General features: G+C 42.7%; 1 protein-coding gene across 1 annotated transcript in view; it reads right to left on the bottom strand.

The window, feature by feature from the left end:
- Window positions 1–213, bottom strand: part of LOC119589215 (mucin-12-like) — a gene marked incomplete in the record, with an annotated part of 23,427 nt that overhangs the window by 17,104 nt on the left and 6,110 nt on the right. Inside the window, 1 exon segment of the mRNA XM_037937814.1 lies at window positions 16–127. Within this exon segment, the coding sequence (XP_037793742.1) occupies window positions 16–127 (112 nt within the window).

Below are 213 nucleotides of genomic sequence, written 5' to 3'. Positions count from 1 at the left end.
AGACGGGTAACTTACAAAGCTGTTTTCGCTGCATAGAGCTCGATGGCCTACTTGCCCATATCTTCTTTTGACGAGCCATATGGGCGCTCTGGCTCGCACCATGGTCTTTTAACACTGTGCCTAAATGCTGCAAAAGTGGAAGGAAAATTATGTCACTATTTCTGGTACAAATGAGAACGCGCATACACACAAATAGATAAGCAGATTATATAA

This window comes from Penaeus monodon, chromosome 25, assembly GCF_015228065.2.
Source record: "Penaeus monodon isolate SGIC_2016 chromosome 25, NSTDA_Pmon_1, whole genome shotgun sequence".
Lineage (NCBI taxonomy): Eukaryota > Metazoa > Arthropoda > Malacostraca > Decapoda > Penaeidae > Penaeus > Penaeus monodon.
This window is presented reverse-complemented; position numbering and strand designations above follow the sequence as displayed.